Here is a 15,029-nt window from a genome sequence, read left to right as displayed (position 1 = left end):
AATGGATCACTGAAGAAATCAAAGAGGAAACCAGAAAATACCTGGAGACAAATGAAAATGAAAACACAAATGATCCAAAATCTATGGGATGAAGAAAAGCAGTTCTCAGATGGAAGTTTATATTGATATAAGCTTCCCTCAGGAAATAAGAAAAATCTCAAACAACCCACCCAACCTTACACCCAAAGGAGCTACAAAAGGACAAACAAAACTCAAAGTTAGTGGGAGGAAAGAAATCATAAAGGTCAGAGCAGAAATAAATAAAACAGAAACTTAAAAAAGAAATAAAGAAAGAAAAGAAGAGATCAATGAAACTAAGAACTGGTTCTTTGAAAAGATAAACAAAATTGATAAACCTTTAGCCAGACTCCTCAAGAAAAAAAAAGGGAGAAGGCCCAAATCAATAAAATCGGAAATGAAAAAGGAGAAATTACAACCAACACTGCAGAAATACAGAGGATCATAAGAGACTATGACAAACAAATAAAATGGACAACCTAGAAGAAATGAACAAATTCCTAGAAATGTACAATCTCCCAAGACTAAACCAGGAAGAAGTAGAAAATGTAAACAGACCTATTACCAGTAATGAAATTGAATCAGTAATTTTAAAACTCCCACCAAGATCAAATGGCTTCTACGATGAATTCTACCAAACATTTAGAAAAGACTGAACACCATTCCTTCTCAAACTATTCCAAAAAACTACAGAGGAAGGCACACTTCCAAACTCCATCTACAAGGCCAGCATCAGCCTGATACCAAAATCAGATGAAGACATCACAAAAAAAAAAAATTCCAGGCCAATGTCACTGATGAACACAGAAGCAAAAATCCTCAAAAAAATGCTATTAAACCGAACCCAACAATACAGTAAAAGGATCGTACACCATGATCAAGTGGGATTTATCCCAGGGATGCAAGGATTCTTCAATATTCGCAAATCAATCAGTGTGATACATCACATTACCAAACTGAAGAATAAAGACCACATAATCATCTCAATAGATGCAGAAAAAGCTTTTGACAAAATTCAACACCTATTTATGCTAAAAATCTCTCCAAAAATGGGCATACAGGGAACTTACCTCAACATAATAAAGGCCATATATGACAAACCCACAGCTAACATCATTCTCAGTGGTGAAACGCTGAAAGCATTCCCTCTTAAGATCAGGAACAAGACACGGATGTCCACTGTCGCCACTTTTATTCAATATAGTTTTGGAAGTCTTAGCCACGGCAATCACAGAAGAAAAATAAATAAAAGGAATCCAAATTGGAAAAGAAGAAGTAAAACTTTCACTGTTTGCAGATGACATGATACTATACATAGAAAATCCTAAAGATGCTACCAGAAAATTACTAGAGCTCATCAATGAATTTGGTAAAGTTGCAGTATACAAAACTAATACAGAGAAATCTCTTGCATTCCTATACACTAACAACAAAAGATCATAAAGAGAAATTAAGGAAACAATTCCATTTACCATCACATCAAAAAGAATAAAATATCTAGGAATAAACCTACCTAAGGAGGTAAAAGACTTGTACTCAGAAAGCTATCAGACACTGATGAAAGAAATTGAAGATAACACAAACATATGGAAAGATATAGCGTGTTCATGGATTGGAAGAATTAATAGTTAAAATGACCATACTACCCAAGGCAGTGTATACATTCAATGCAATCCCAAGGGCATTTTTCGCAGAACTAGAATAAATAATTTTAAAACTTTGTATGGAAACACAAAAGACCTCAGATAGCCAGCACAATCTTCAGAAAGAACAGAGCTGGAGGAATCAGGCTCCCTGACCTCAGATTATATTAAAAGCTACAATAATCAAAACAGTATGATACTGGCACAAAAACAGATGCATAAATCAATGGAACAGAATAGAGAGCTCAGAAATAAACGCACATACTTGTGGTCAATTAATCTATGACAAAGGAGGCAAGAATATGAAATGGAGAAAAGACAGTCTGTTGAATAAGTGGTGCTGGGAAAACTGAACAGCTACGTGTACAAGAATGAAATTAGAACATTCTCTAATATCTTACACAAAACTAAAATCAAAGTGGATTCAAGGGCTTCCCTGGTGGCACAGTGGTTGAGAGTCCGCCTGCCAATGCAGGGGACACGGGTTCGTGCCCTGGTCTGGGAAGATCCCACATGCCGCGGAGCAGCTGGGCCCGTAAGCCATGGCCACTGAGCCTACACGTCCGGAGCCTGTGCTCCGCAACGGGAGAGGCCGCAACAGTGAGAGGCCCGCGTACCGCAAAAAAAAAAAAAAGAAAGAAAAAAATGGATTCAAGACCTAAATGTAACACGAGAAACCATATAACTCCTAAAAGAAAATGTAGGTGGAACACTCTCTGACATAAATTATAGCAAGATTTTTTTGAATTTGTCTCCTAAAGGAAACAAAAGCAAAAATAAACAAATGGGACCAAATTAAGCTTAAAAGCTTTTGCTCAGGAAAGAAGACCATCAACAAAACAAAAAGACAACCTAATGAATGGAAGAAAATATTTGCAAATGATATAACCAATAAAAGATTAATATCCAAAATATATACACAGCTCATATTAAAAAAACAACCCGGGGGGCTTCCCTGATGGCGCAGTGGTTGAGAATCTGCCTGCTAATGCAGGGGACATAGGTTCGAGCCCTGGTCTGGGAGGATCCCACATGCCACAGAGCAGCTAGGCCCGTGAGCCACAACTACTGAGCCTGCGCGTCTGGAGCCCGTGCTCTGCAACAAGAGAGGCTGCGATAGTGAGGCCCGTGCACCGCGATGAAGCGTGGCCCCTGCTTGCCACAACTAGAGAAAGCCCTCGCACAGAAACGAAGACCCAACACAGCAAAAATAAATAAATAAACAACCCAATTAAAAAATGGGCAGAAGAAATGAGTAGACATTTTTCCAAAGAAGACAGGGAGATGGACAACAGACACGTGAAACAATGCTTAGCATGACTAATCATCAGAGAAATGCACATTAAAGCCACAATGGGACATCACTTCACACCTGTCAGAATGGCTATCATCAAAAAGACCACAAACAACAAATGTTGGTGAGGATGTGGAGAAGAGGGAACCCTCGTACACTTTTGGTGGGAGTGTAAATTGGTTCAGCCACTGTGGAAAACACTATGGAGGTTTCTCAAAAGACTAAAAACAAAACTACCAAATGACCCAGCAATTCCACTGCTGGGTATATATCCGAAGAAAACAAAAACACTAATTCGAAAAAATACATGCACCCCAATGTTCATAGCAGCATTATTTACGATTGCCAAGATATGGAAGCAACCTAAGTATCCGTCAACAGATGAATGGATAAAGATGTGGCATATATATATACAATGGAATACTACTCAGCCATAAGAAGAATGAACTTTTGCCTTTTATAACAACATGGACGGACTTGGAGGGTATTATGCTAAGTGAAATAAGTTTGACAGAGAAAGACAAATACTGTATATCATTTGTATGTGGAATCTCAAAAATAAAACTAGTGAATATAAAAGAAACAGAATCACAGATATAGAGAACAAACTAGTGGTTATCAGTGAGAAGAGAGAAGGGGTGAGGGACAAGAGAGGGGTAGGAGCTTAAGAGTTCAAAACTACTACGTATAAAATAAATAAGCTACAAGGACATATTGTACAACACAGGGACTATAGCCAATATTTTATAATAACTGTAAATGTGATATAACCTTTAAAAACTGTGAATTACTATGCTAGACACCTGAAACTTATATAATATTGTAAATCAACTATACCTCGATAAAGAAACCCTATGGTATCCAGCAAAAGCATTTCTAAGAGGAAAGTTTATAGCTATACACGCCTACCTCAGGAAACAAGAAAAATCTCAAATAAAGCATCTAAACTTACACCTCAAGGAACTATATAAAGAAAGAACAAAACCCAAAGTTAGTAAAAGGAAAGAAATCATAAAGATCAGAGCAGAAATAAATGAAATTGAGACTAAAAAAAAAATAGAAGACCAATGAAAATAAGGTCCTTTGTAAAGATAAACAAAATTAATAAACCTTTACCCAGACTCATCAAGAAAAAAAGAGAAAGGGCCCAAATAGGTAAAATCAGAAATGAAAGATGAGAAGTTACAACAGACACCACGGAAACACAAAGGATCATAAGAGATTACATGAACAATCACATGCCAATAATATGGACAACCTATTAGAAATGGATAAATTCCTAGAAATTTACGTCTCCCAAAAACTGAATCAGGAAGAAATATAAAATACAAAGACTTATTACAAGTAATGAAATTAAATCAATAATAATAAAAATAAAACTCCCAACAAACAAAAGTCCAGGACCATAAGCCTTCACAGGAAAATTCTATAAAACATTTAAAGAAGAGATAACACCTAACCATCTCAAACTATTCCAAAAACTTGAAAAGAAAGGAATGCTTCCAAGCTCATTCTACAAGGCCACTATCACCCTGATATAAAAATCAGACAAGGATGTCACACACACAAAAAGAAAATTACAGGGCAATATCACTGATGAACATAGAAGCAAAAATCCTTAACTAAATATTAGCAAAACAAATTCAACAATACATTAAAAGGATCAAACACCATGATCAAGTGGGATTTATCCCAGGAATGCAAGTATGGTTCAATATCTGCAAATCAATGTGATGTAACACATTAATGTGAGATACCACATTAACAAATTGAACAATAAAAAAATCATATGATCGGGACTTCCCTGGTGGCACAATGGTTAAGAATCCGCCTGCCAATGCAGGGGACATGGGTTCAAGCCCTGGTCCGGGAAGATCCCATGCCGTAGAGCAACTAAGCCCGCGCGCCACAACTACTGAGCCTGCACTCTAGAGCCCGCGAGCCAGTTACTGAAGCCTACAGGCCTAGAGCCCGTGCTCCACAACAAGAGAAGCCACCACAAGAAGAAGCCCTCACACTGCAATGAAGAGTAGCCCCCCCTTCGCTGCAACTAGAGAAAGCCCGTGCACAGCAATGAAGACCCAACGCAGGCATAAATAAATAAATAAATAAAATTGATTTAAAAAAAAAAAGAATCATATGATGATCTCAACAGATGCCAGAAAGACTTTTAACAGAATTCAACAGCCATTTATGATAAAAACTATCAAAAAGTGGGTACAGAGAGAATATACCTCAACATGATAAAGATCTAGGTTTGATATTTACATGCAACTTTTGAAAAGTCTATCTTAACTGACCATTATTTTTCATTTCTATTTCATAAACCTCTACCTTTAATTTATAGTATCTATCACTCACAACTAATCCAAATATTAGTAATTACAGATGAGCAAAAATATGTACTACTTGATATATAACTTTAAGATTCTAAAATATCGATGCAGGAAAAAGAAATGCTAAACTCCAAATCATCTACCACAAACTCAATACAGATTTTTAGAACAAGATTTCAGACTGACTAAACTTAATAAATTCTTTGGGATTAGTTCCTGCCTAGTATAAAAATAATTTTTTAAAAAGTAACAAGGATATCCTAAAGTAAAACATATACTCTATAGAACAATGGTGTTAAGTGCTCATCAAAGGATACTAAAACACTAAAGAAGCTGCTAAAAACTTAATCACATTACAGAAAAGGGGAAGCGGAAAGGAAAAGCAAAAGAATAATTTCTTTACAAGACTTGGGGGATGGGTTTGAGGAGAGAGAAAGAACCAAACAAAAAAGATGAATTTCATTAAGTTCCTGAAATAATCTCAAAATGCAGAAATATGGTACTATTTTTTTAAGGTGTAGAGCTGTGTTATAGACTTAAATTGTTTACCTCATTTTCTGTTCCCACGTCCAGCATGACAGGCAGACATTGTTGAGGATTCATCCCTCCACAAGCTGTATACAGAGCCAGTTTACCCACGGGGATGCCCATCCCATTACAGCCAAGGTCTCCCAGGCCAAGAATACGCTCTCCGTCAGTCACCACAATAGCCTCAAAGAAAAAGAGAAAATATCTATTAACAGATGTTTGCAAATTCCGGGGCATCGTTCCTACTCTCTGTTTCTGAAGTTAACATTTATGCAATGAAATACTAAGCTGTCAAAAAGCATAAATTGAATATACATGGAAAAGATTTTATATGATCATTAAGTGTGGAAGACTGGGGAGAATAAATAATTTGATATATGCATTTCAAATGTATTTTTAAAATACATACATATGATTGATTGGTTGTTGAGAAAAGAAGACAAGGTATGCCCATAAAGATTCAAACAACTCAAATAATTCAGTCTTCAATCAGGAGGAGTAAGTGGGCAGAGTACAGGTAAATAAGAGCTCAAACTGGGAACTAAAGTGAACCTTAGAACAGCTTTGAAACTAGTCACATCCACTTTGAGTACCATTAGGAGAGTCCATGGTTAAATCATTGCTCAGGAGTCCCCAGTGCTCTGATCTTTATTTTATGCATCCTCCTAATTTCACAACAATGTTGATCCATCCTCTTTAACTCCTATAACATAGGATACTGTTCTACCATCTTTGAAATATGCCAAGCACAGTCTATTACTACTCTTACCTGATAGTAGAGTACCACTAGACAATTTTAGTTTAGTTTATTTTATTGTTTAGTTTATTTCTAATCATCCTGAATATCTACAAAGCATACATTTTAATCATGTGGAGATTTTAATGCTAAGTACTTTGTTATCTTTATTGAAATTAATGCATCTTTCATCTGTATTCTGTGATTCGTGGCCATTACATGAATTTAAGCAAAACCAATTTTGTGAAACACAATTTATTAGATTTTCTACAAACTGCTACACTTGTCATATCCATGGAGCCTAGAAAAAATGTCAGTTATTTGACCTTAGATAAACTGATGAATTAAAGCTTCTGTTTCTTATTTATAAAAATGCACATGATAAATATACTTTTCAGAGTAGCTGCATAAAATTAGGAGCCAACTCTGTTGTGCTCACTACTGCACACCAACATCTAGCACAACATTTGGCACATAGTAAACAATCAAAAACATTAATTAATTGAATAAATCTATGATTCAATACAATGAAATCATGATAAACAAAGAACTTACCGTATTACCTGGTATATTACGAATTCTCAAAAAAATTATAGATATTAGTACTATTATTATCATAAGGACTAATGTACAGAGTCATAGCATTTTAGAAGCAAAGGGGAATTTGGAATACATTCAGTCTATCCCTCTTACAGATTAGGAAACCGAAGATAAGTGAACTGAAATAATTTGCCTACAGTGATTTACCTCATTAATATCAAAGAACCAGGACCCGAGTGTGTTAACTCCTAGTGCAGTGTTTTTCTACCACACTATAATGCAGAACATATATTTTAAAAGTTTGAGGGCTTTTCATTTAGTTTTCTGTCCACCTATACTGTGCAGCTCTTAAAGACCTGCCTTAAAAGTAAATGTGTACATGTATATATGTACTGTTAACTAACTTAAAAATACATATATACATTTCACCCAAAAGTGGGTGAAAATTATTTTTGCATACTCCATAAAGTTGATCTTTGTCAAATTTTCCATGTCTCATTGAAAAGGGTCAATATGCTAGGCTGTTTTGGAGAAGGCAACTTGAGACACCTGCATTCAATTCCCACCACCACCATGCACTACTATGTAACCCACCTGTGCCTTCCTCTCCTCATGGAATTATCATGATACTACATGAGTTAATCCAGGTAAAGTGGCTCACTCAGAAAGCTACCAAACGGTAGATACTATCATTATTCTATTTTCACTAGCTCACTCCCGGAGGGGAGTCAAGTTAGATACTTCAGGTCACCACGATAAAGGAAATGGATTAAGATTTTTGCCTACCTTGATTCCTCTTAGTGGATGATTAAACACAAAAGAAAAAGGAGTTTGCTCAAAGAAATTCAGACACTACTTCAACATTTTTTCAACACTTTTCATAACTTACAATGAATAAAGAAACACTAAGAAATCTGATGGAAATAATGGTGACACTTAGAATCCAAATGGTATCAGAATAAAATTAATCCACTATGCAAAAGTCAAAGGGATATAAATAGAAAAGCTGGTGAAGGCTACATAGCATGGTGAAAAGTGTCAGCCTGTTATGGGATAGGAAAAAGAACAAATGTGCCACAGTGGGAAAACGTGATAACTAACCTACCTTGATGACATCTTCTGGCCATGCGTTAAGAACAGAAGCAATATGCCCTCGATCATGGATACTAATAAAGAGACCTCTGACGGGGAAAAAAACGAGTAATTTCAATTTACTTCAGACTTGTCACACGATCACGAATTTTTTTTTTAATTTTCAAATCCATGTAATATATCTCCATTTTTATCAAACTAGTGAAAATTATTTCCTTAAACACATATGGGGCAAGAATCTTATAAGTAAGGGAGAAATTATTTTAAATGATATATCAACATCTACAATAAAGGTAGCTTCACTCTTATATTACATATTCTTAAATACTTTTTAATTAAAGAAATATTCACTATCTTTATACACAGAGAATTTAAATAGCATTATCATTTCCACACATAGATTTATTCACGGTCTTCATTAAATAAGATAATACACGTAAAAGCACTTTGAAAAACAGCATGAGGCATATGTACATAGGGATTTTCAGTGTATATTCCATTATTACGTATTCACAGTGTGAGACAAGACCCCTATGGGGAGGACTGAAGTGACAGACACACTGAGCAGTCCTTTCATGTGGAAGTTACTTGGGAAACCCTGAAACCGAGCCCCCCCAAAACCAAGTTCCCTTACCAAGTTTATGATTAATCTCTCTAGCCAAAACTTTATTCTTTTCTTGTCCCCTCTAACCTCAATCCTGTGCTAACTGAACACCAATCAACCAGAGTCAGATGCTAAAAGTCATGTTGTTGATAACATAGTTGATGTACTAAAACTGTTATTATAGATATCATTATTAATATACAAACAATACAAACTGTTTCTCCAGGGCAAGATGAGCTAACAGACCTCCAAGCCACGGACCACCCGGCCAGAGAACCCTAAACCAGAAGCATCCTGACTCCAAAAACTACGATTAAGAAATGTCACAGGACAATGATTAAAAGCCCAGCCTCTATGTTCTTCCCCTTTAAAAACACCCACAACTCGAAGACCAGGCTTGTCTCCCACCTCTTTGTTTGGCGCCCTGCAATAAACCCTTACTTTGCTGCAAACTCCCCCGCTGGCAGAGTTCGGATTCACTTGATTCTTCGATTTGTGGTCTCAGTTGTTTGCAACTCTGTTCTTCAGACTCTCAACTTTAACTCGCAGTCTTTAACACTGCTCTCTGACAGCCCTGCATTTCCTATGAAAGCTTAACAAGGAACTTTAAAAATTAAAGTAAGAAATTTGTAGATGTCTGAACCTCACTTAAAAGTTTTGCCTTAGCATCGTTAAATACGACTCAAATGCAGAGCACCACACACGACAAATGTACAGCACTGTTTACGGCCACCACCCTTCTACTCTCTCTCCTTCACGGCAAAACGCTTCAAAGACTTGTGTATTCTTACTGCCTTTATATCCTTACCTCCCATTCTCTCTTGACCCTGTTAATTAGGCCTTTTCTCCTCACTTCTCCACAAAAACAACTCTTCCCAAAGTCACTGCCGACTGACAGCTGATAAAGTCAGAGGTCAGCTCTCAACTCACCCTACTCGATGTCCCAACTGTGACTGACGTGGCTTTCAGTGTCATGCCCACAATGAAGATTTTCAAACTTCTATCTTCAACCGAGACCACCTCCTTGAGCTCCAAACTGTAAATCTAACTACGTGCCTAACCCCTCGCATCATTCAGGCCTCAACTCAAACCTGAGCTCCTCAGACAGGCCTTCTCTGATAACAGCAGTCCAAGCACCTCCACCCTGCTATTTTCACCAGTGTCGTTTTGCGTATAAAGCATCTGAACTCCCCTTGACTATTTCCTCGCGTGTTGGCTGGCTGTCTCCTCCCTGCCACCGCCCCCCAGGACACACACACACACAGAGCAGCAAGTTCCTTAAGGACCGTGATTATTTTGTTCACATTTGCACGCCCAGTGCCTGTAAGTCTGCTGGCGCATAGGATGTGTGCAGCAACACGTGCTGACTTCAGTGCTGAAAAAATAAGCCCTCCGGATTCAAAAAAAGGTTCTACATACAGAAAACATGAAGTAAACCCAGACTTATTATGACTTATTAAGTAACCAAAAATTATATTATGATAGTAAGTACCACAGGCGGATTACTGACGACTGTCTGATTCAACAAAAACATTAATTTACCAAGTTGGCACGAAACTGTATCCTTTCCTGTTTATTTTTTGCTGTTTCATATGAAGTTATTTGGTTTCTCCAAAGTGACTATAAGCTCTTTATAAGTTATATATTTCTTTTGGATCCCTGTCACACCCAACTATGCAATCAACATTAAAGATCTCAATAAATAACTGTCAAATTTAAATGAAATATGGTTGGACTTTTTAAAGAAGGCAATTTTGTTGAATTATCTAAGATATTCTTGGCAATATACCATTAAATAATGTTCCTTGGGAACTTGTTAGTTAGCCAAGGTTTTCTAAGTAACACTGATCTCAGGAAATAGTATCATTCTTTTTAAACAAGAGGGACAATGAATTTACTAAAATTTGCATCAATTAAATGCCAAAGTTAATTAAACAAATATATGAGTACAACTTCAGTGGGAGAGCCATTTGGACACCTGTAATCTCTTGCATTCAGCAGATTCATTTGTACAAAAGTGCTTACTCTTGGAGAGAGCTCAATAAAATGAAGAATCTGTAATGTTCCACCAAAGTCAAGCATTTTGATAGAATAATTTCTAAAACTTCCTGGAATGTCTCTTTGATCAGAAATCTAATGAGATATCCAAAAGTATTTCAGCACAGAAATGACTCATGCTTCCTGGCATAAAATTGGATATGAAACATTAATCTGAACATATTTAAATATATACATATTTATAAAATGAAAAGTTTAGACAAGAAAGTTATTTATGAATGATATTTTTAAATGAATGGAATTACAATAAAAACCTTTTCTTGGTCCAATTTCTTGTTGATCAATTTGTTTAAAATATTTAGTCTTTATTCAAAGTATATTAAACATGCCAATTAAAATACTCATACTTTTGTGTCTATTTCATGTTAGAACTGAGATAATTCTAAAATGTGGATCATTTTCTCATATACGCAGTTCAAACTTTTCTCATAACCTCTGCCACTGTATATATTCCACTCTCAAAACAGATTTGTTAGATAATATTCTTACTTCATGTTGTCTCACATAACATCTCTAATGAAATTTATTTCATATCAAAATAGAGTTCATTTTCTAACATGCAACTTTCTATTGTAACTAGATTTATACTTTCTTATGGAAATGGGTTCATGACTCTCTCCTAACCCAGTGGAGAAGGCAATCATTCTACAGTTTTCAATAATAATCCTCTCTTGCAGAAGCTGAAGAAAATTAAACCCCATATTTTTCACAAAATTTGAGTATGCATTAGTGAGCTCCAGGGGTTAACCTAAAGTTGAGTTATACCAGCAGGTCTGGGCTGATGAGAAAAGACGTACTAAAGAAAGCTAAGTTCAGGTAAAACAGAAGTCAGGAGAAACCTAGATCAGGAGAAACCTAGGATGAAGATGCAGAGTTAAGTCATATGCCTAGAGTTGAAAGGAATGGAAGAAATTACTAAAGGAGAAAGAGGAGAAGGTCAAGGAGAAAACATTACAAATTAGTACCTATACTACAAGAATAGGTGACTAAGAGAAAAAAACAATCTAACAGGTAGGACAACCAGTGTTTCTAAAGTCAGGGAAGTCAACGGAGGAAATGTTAAGAAGGCATGTATCAAGAAGACATACAGATGCCCAAAAAAGCACATGAAAAGATGCACATCATCACTAATCATTAGAGAAATGCAAATCAAAACTACAATGAGGTATCACCTCACCTCAGTCAGAATGGCCATCATTATAAAGTCTACAAACAACAAATGCTGGAGAGGATGTGGAGAAAAGCGAACCCTCCTACACTGTTGGTGGGAATGTAAATTGGTGCAGACACTATGGAAAACACTACGGAGGGTCTTCAAAAAACTAAAAATAGAGCTGCCATATGATCCAGCAATCCCACTCCTGGGCATATATTCAGACAAAACTATAATTCGAAAAGATACATGCACCCCTATGTTCACACCAGCACTATTCATAATAGCCAAGACATGGAAACAACCTAAATGGCCACTGACAGATGAATGGATAAAGAAGATGTGGTACATCTATACAGTGGGATATTACTCAGCCATAAAAAAGAATGAAATAATGCCATTTGCAGCAACATGGATGGACCCAGAGATTATCATACTAAGCAAAATAAGTCCAAAAGAGAAAGACAAATACCATATGATATCACCCATATGTGGAATCTAAAATACAACACAAATGAACATATCTATGAAACAGAAACAGACTCACAGGCACAAAGAACAGACTTGTGGTTGCCAGTGGGGAGGGAACGATCGGGAGTTTGGGATTAGCAGAGGCAAACTATTATATATAGAATAGATACACAACAAGGTCCTACTGTAGAGCACAGGAAACTACGTTTAATATCCTGTGACAAATCATAACGGAAAAGAATATGAAAAAGAATGTATCTACATATAACTGAATCACTTTACTGTAAAGGAGATATGAACACGACATTGTAAATCAACTATACGTCAATAAAAATTTTTTTTAAAGGCATGGGTCAATATTATTCTATCCTTCAGTAAATGCTTAAAAGAATTCTCCCAAGTATATTACAAAGAATTGTTTTTTCGGGACTTCCCTGGTGGTGCAGTGGTTAAGAATCCGCCTGCCAATGCAAGGGACACAGGTTTGAGCCCTGATCCGGGAAGATCCCACATGCCGCAGAGCAACTAAGCCCGTGAGCCACAACTACTGAAGCCCACGCGCCTAGAGCCCATGCTCCGCAACAAGAGAAGCCCGCGCACCACAACAGAGTAGCCCCCGCTCACCATAACTAGAGAAAGCCCGCACATAGCAACGAAGACCCAACGCAGCCAAAAATAAATAAATTTATTTTAAAAAAAGAACCCCCCCTTTAAAAAAAAAATTGTTTTTTCCTGAACTATTTGTGAGCTAAGTAGCCAGCATGATGCATCATCACCAAATAACTGAGTGCATTACAAACAAAAATATTCTCCTACATAATTATAATTATAATCAGAAAATTACTACTGATACATTACTATCATATAATCTTCAGACACATTTCACCATTCATCCTTCATAACAAAAGAGCCTAGTTCAAAATCCTGTGCTGTAATTAGTTGTCATGTTTCTTGGTCCTGTTCAACCTAAAACATTTCCTCAGTCTTTCCTTGACTTCCATGACCTTAATACTTTTGAAGTTATAAGTCAGTGTTTTTGTAGACTGTCCTGCAATCTGGATTTAGGTGGTGATTCCTCACGATTCGATTCAGACTATAACATCTTTTGCAGGAAGGTCACGGAAGTGATGCTGGCTTCTTCTCCTTGCAACCTAACAGGCGGCGCTGTTCTTCCTTCCTCCCATTATTGATGATGTTCACTTTGATCACTTGATTAACGTGGTGCCTTCCAGGCTTCCTCACTGCAAAGATGCTCTTTTTTCCCTTTGTAATTAACAAGTATTTTATGGGAAGATTCTTCAAAACTCTGTAAATACCCTATTCCTCCATTCAACTCTAAATTTATGCATATCAATGTGGGCTTGTGTTTGTTATTTTACTCAGTAGGTTCTAATCTGCTGCAAACATTATTTATTGAGTGCTTACAATGTCCCAGATTTGGCCAGAGGGAGTCCCTTCAGTCTGGCTTCTATGTCCTTTCAACACATCCCCATCATTCTTTAAGCACCTCCTTGCTTTCTGGTATAAGAGGTTCCAAGCTCATCTTTTGCTCACCCTGACCCAGCCCTGGGATCAGCAATTTCTCTAAGGCGTTCTGGTTGCTTTGGGCAGAGAGCAGCATTGAGATCTGAGTGCTGGCTGGGCTCCTTGTTACTGGGGTGTTGTGGCTGCCAAGCCGACTCAATGGGCAGAGCTAGAGAATATATGTGTGTGCACACGTACTCTACATGTGTACACACATATGGGTATGTACACGCATATATACACATTTTATGCATATCTATTTATTTCTACAACTATCCATTCATCTATCTGTACATTGAAAACTATAAATTCACACCAATACCTCCAATTCCACCAACACCACAGGGTTCCTTCTACTATTCTCCCCTGTTCACATTTGTAACAACTTTCTCCTAGAGCGAGAAACCTACCTCCCATCGTGTTTAATATATTTCCTTACTTGATGGGTCTGCCTGTGTGAAACCAATCTTGTCCCCTCTCGCTGTGTCACACCCCACTTACTTCCGCCAAGGTTCCAGTCTCTGAAGTAGGCAGCCCTCCCACACGGATGCCCTCTTTGCCCCGCTGGGGCTCTGACACCTGGCGCTGTACCGCTCTCCTACCCAGATCCTCCAGGCTGCCCTCCTACACAGGTGTTCTCGACCCGCCCAGGCTCCAACACCCCATGCTGGGCTCCCGGCCCTTTTAATCAGAGACAGGACAAGCGTGAGACAGAGAGAGGGTGCAGACTGACCGCTGCTGTTATCGTTGAGGAACACAAAAAAAACTGGCGCTAGACGTGCAAAAAGAAGCTATAATTATCCACAGCTACTTGGGAAATATCAACCCAGATCCCATCTTTACAGATGAAGGATTTTTATCCCTTTGCTTATCATACTTGTACAAATTCGTTTCTTAATTTCTCATCTTTCACTTTTGTTTGTTGTTGTTTTCCATTTATTTATAGTAAAACGAATTGATTTTTCTCCTTTCAGATTTCTTACATTTCTTTTAAGTATACAAAGTCCTCCCTCGTCAATCATGTTCCTATAT

The 15,029-nt window shown here is 37.2% G+C and overlaps 1 protein-coding gene across 1 annotated transcript in view; it reads right to left on the bottom strand.

Moving 5' to 3' along the window:
- Nucleotides 1-15,029, bottom strand: part of ME1 (malic enzyme 1) — a 193,010-nt gene that overhangs the window by 111,756 nt on the left and 66,225 nt on the right. The window contains exons 4-5 of the mRNA XM_060167405.1: nt 8,201-8,276; nt 5,841-6,002 (exon numbers count right to left, since the gene is read on the bottom strand). Of these exons, the coding sequence (XP_060023388.1) occupies nt 5,841-6,002; nt 8,201-8,276 (238 nt within the window). The remainder of the gene's footprint in view (nt 1-5,840; nt 6,003-8,200; nt 8,277-15,029) is intronic.

This window comes from Lagenorhynchus albirostris, chromosome 12, assembly GCF_949774975.1.
Source record: "Lagenorhynchus albirostris chromosome 12, mLagAlb1.1, whole genome shotgun sequence".
NCBI classification, from domain to species: domain Eukaryota; kingdom Metazoa; phylum Chordata; class Mammalia; order Artiodactyla; family Delphinidae; genus Lagenorhynchus; species Lagenorhynchus albirostris.
The sequence above is the reverse complement of the archived record's forward strand: the minus strand, read 5'-3'. Positions and strand labels throughout refer to the sequence as shown.